The following is a 3855-nucleotide window of genomic DNA, read 5'->3' as shown; positions in this document are numbered from 1 at the left end:
ATCAAGAGTGGAAATGGAGGTGGAGGTGGAGGCGGATGTGGAGGTGGCGGTAATTGATTTTTGGTTTGGGTTTGGGTTTGAGGTGGGAGTGGGGGTGGGGTGGGTAGGTGGTGGGAAGAAGAAGACGACTGACTTCATTTTTTTTTCTTATTTCTTTTTTTTTAATTTAATTTCTCACTTATATTAATATAGTAAATGGAGAGTTACTATTTTACCCTTTTAAAACAATTAAAAATATGGTGAAATTCAAATTTTTTAGTCAACTAACAGACTTTTGGATGAAAACCATCCAAATGGGCCTTCGCTACAACGTTTCGAAAGGTTTGAGGTGACGATTGCAACAAATTAAAGATTTAAAAAAAGTCTGCTAATGTTATAAATGTTTGGGTCCTCTGCTACAAATTTTCCTATTTTTAATTGTGAAATTGCTACACTGTTGATACTCCTATATCGAAAGGCGACTATATGAGTCTTTATATATCTCCAAAGACTCTATAAGTACTCAAAGAAATATTCAGAGAATCATATCTAGTACGATTAGGAGTTAGAAGTATGCTAATGTATACTCGTTCTAACATTTCTCACGACATGGATCTAGTCAGTAGGTATCAACATGATCCTTGGAAATGGTATTATGATACCAAATGGTGCTACCATATGTTTTTCCATTTTGTTTTTGAAGAAATAACTTGTTATTGGAATAGATATGCAAATATCGACTAAGGAAGAGAGTCAATCGAGCATAATTAATAATTAGACTTGTGTACGCTTGCTATATAGAGTAGTATGAAGTATATCTTCTAGCGTATATCTTGGTAGTCAAAGAAAGTTTTTGGTAAAGATATATTGGCCGTCTAATGATACTGGTTGAGAATATGAGACTCATGATAATTATGCCATTATCTCATGTGTTGTGGATTTCCAAGTATCATGGAACCACACATTTGATGGTATTTTTATGAGAGGCATTAGTAAAGAAAGTGTCTTTATGATATATCTACTTAAATGATAGTATGTAATCATCATACTCTAAAAATGTAAAGAGATATACTTGTTGATAATATTGTATCTCTAGAATTGTGTAGAATATGATGCTTAGTGAATTAGAAAACTCTTGATTGAGTTTTGTATGCCCACAGATAAACAATTTTGAGTCATGTGTTATCTAATGTTAGGATTACGAGATATTGATTTGCATGAACGTACATAGTATGTCGAATAGGTTGAGATTAGTTCACTCAAATGAACAATTGATTCAGATACTTTGATGTGTGTTGAGATGAGACAAAGTGATCATGTTGCGTACGTGATCCGATCTCCTTAATGAGATATCAAGATGAGATTATAGCAAGTAATTGAAATATATTTTTCTATCCATTAAGTCTGTTTATTATCGAGACTGAGTTCTCAATTTGAGATTGTGTGGACGAATAAACATGAACGAGAACTGAAGTTAGGTATCGAAAAATACTTGAACTAAAATCTATTACGCCCTAAGAAAGGGAGAAAACATCATGTGCGAGCGAGAGATGTTGAAAAATCACTACAAGAAAAATGATATTTTACAACTTATGTTTCAAAAACCACATCAATTTGGTCGTTAAAAACTCTTTTCAACAACTAAATTATAAGTTTGGTCATTGATATTGAATGATGAACAGTATAATTTTAAATTAGTTGAAAATATCTTACAACGACCAAAAAATTAATTTTTAGTTCTATATTTTCGACAACGAAATAAAAATTGGTCGTTGTGAGTGGGAGCCAAAATTCAGTGCATATTCAATGACAACAAAATTGGTTGTTAGAAACACGTATAATATAATAAATATTCAACGATCATAATCTCGTTGTATTCAACGACTATTTATTTAGTGGCCATTAAAGGTGACATGCAACGACCAATTATTTTTAGTTGTTAAAGGTTTATGACAACCTAGTTACCAAACCTAATTTGGCATCAAAATAGTTTCTAACATTCAACGACTAGTACTACATAGTCATTAAAGGTAACATTCAACAGTTGATTATGTTTAGTCGTTGAAAGTTTATGACAATTTGGTTAACAACTCTAATTTGGTGCCGAAATAGTTTTCGACATTCAACAGCTATATTATTGTTTTAATTGTTTAAATTTTTTTAACTAAGGTAATTAACTATAAGCATAATATTTATTGTCAAAAGTATTCAAATAATTTCAAGAGGACTATGTCCTTCTATAACTATATACTTCGGGTGCTCCTTCCTATTTACATAAAAAATAAAATAAATGAGGTGGGTACTCTGAACCCATCCTGTTCTGAACTTAGCTGCACATGTGAACATGGAATAAAATTCTTGACAGTACGGTCCACAGGATGGTCGAGAGTGACACAGAAAATTATCCAAAATACTTCGAGTATTTTGTATATGGAACCATTTTATTACACGTAATTACTAGAACCATACTTGAACTTGAATTGTTCAATTTCAATTCTAAGCAATATATATGATTGAACTATTTAAATGAACAAAAGTGACGTATTTCAAAGAAAGTGAATTGTCCCTAAAAAAATTTGATTATCAATATTAACATGATAAATAGATTAACTTAATGAATTTATTTGTTCTATAATAAGTAATCATTAATTTAGAATATTTTTTTAGTGTATAAATAATAATTTAAAATACTTTCCAACAATAATTATAAATTATCACATAAGAAAGTATTATGCTACTTTAATCAAAATCAATTATGCATTTATTAATAATTTAATCAAATTAAATAATAAAAATAATTATATATTAATTTCAAACAATTTTCCCTCCTAAAAATTTCAATCCCGCTTGAAAATTTCACAACATTCTGAATTTCTTTTTGTTTTGTTTTTCATTTTTTTAAACTTTTCCCTCTATTTTGCTTTGCTTTCATCTTTTGCTTCTTTACATCAATTCCTCTTCTTTGGTACTACGAAATAAAATCAAACCCTAGACCGTCCATTCTCCTTACCTCTGTTTCTCCTCTCTCATAGCGGCTATTAATCCTAATCCACTCAACCTCTTCATTTTTCCTTTCTTTGGTATGTATCTCAGATGTCTTGTGAAATTGAAAAGAAGATGGGTGATGTTGAAGGTATTTTCTTTTTTAATTTGCAATTTATCGATTTCTTTTTTAATTGAAAATCTTGCTCTGTGGTTCCATGCTTTTTCATCTCCATTTAAATGGAGCCTTTAGTCTCAATGGTAGCTGGTAGTTGTCCTTGCAGACATATGCAGGTGATTTTCAGTATGTTGAAGGCTACTAAAGGTTTGGACGAGGATACATTCCTATTGATTTTGGCGCGTGTGAGGTTAATTGATTTCCCATTTTTGTTATCAGTATAAATTTGTGTAATTTACAAATCGATTTCTTTTTTAATTGAAAATCCTGCTCTTGAGTTCCCTACTTTTTCATCTCCATTAAAATTGTGTCTTTAATCTCAATGGTAGCAGGTTGTTGCCTCTGCAGATGGATGCAGATGATTGCCTCCATTTCATTCAGACAGGGTTGTTTAAGTTTGAAGTCGATTCAGGTACAATCACCCCAAGAAAAGAACTGAGGTATTATTGTATTTTTAGCAATGGCCTTGTTAGTTTTTTATTCTAATTTTTGTTGGAAATTTACTTAATCATGCATGGCAGAAAATAAAACAAATTTTAATTTTTATCAAGGATTTGCTTTGTGTTTAGATAGAAATTGTACCTTTATTTAATTCTGCAAACTTCTATTGATATGATCTAGGAGTGGAACTCGACGAAGGCGAGTACGAGACGAGATCCGTTGATAGTCGATGGCGGACCAATGACACGATCAAGGGAAAAGCAAGTGAAACAAGC

The 3855-nt window shown here is 31.2% G+C and overlaps 1 protein-coding gene across 1 annotated transcript; it reads left to right on the top strand.

The window, feature by feature from the left end:
- The first annotated feature begins 2923 nt into the window (after positions 1 to 2923).
- Positions 2924 to 3643, top strand: LOC111369506. The gene is made up of 3 exons (XM_022991055.1): positions 2924 to 3112; positions 3215 to 3329; positions 3472 to 3643. The coding sequence occupies exons 1-3, from the start codon at positions 3073 to 3075 to the stop codon at positions 3623 to 3625; spliced, it is 309 nt and encodes a 102-aa protein (XP_022846823.1). The 5' UTR covers positions 2924 to 3072; the 3' UTR covers positions 3626 to 3643.
- The last annotated feature ends 212 nt before the right edge of the window (positions 3644 to 3855 follow it).

Source organism: Olea europaea, chromosome 20 (genome assembly GCF_002742605.1).
Source record: "Olea europaea var. sylvestris chromosome 20, O_europaea_v1, whole genome shotgun sequence".
NCBI lineage: Eukaryota > Viridiplantae > Streptophyta > Magnoliopsida > Lamiales > Oleaceae > Olea > Olea europaea.
Note: the sequence above shows the minus strand (reverse complement) of the source record. Positions and strands in the feature narration are given on the sequence as shown.

Bases quoted from the DNA above. Each gene is read 5' to 3' on its own strand.
- LOC111369506 (XM_022991055.1), top strand. From the start codon at position 3,073: ATGTCTTGTGAAATTGAAAAGAAGATGGGTGATGTTGAAG. The intron at 3,113-3,214 runs GTATTTTCTTTT...TGGAGCCTTTAG, and splicing joins GAAGATGGGTGATGTTGAAG to TCTCAATGGTAGCTGGTAGT. The intron at 3,330-3,471 runs GTTAATTGATTT...CAATGGTAGCAG, and splicing joins TTGATTTTGGCGCGTGTGAG to GTTGTTGCCTCTGCAGATGG.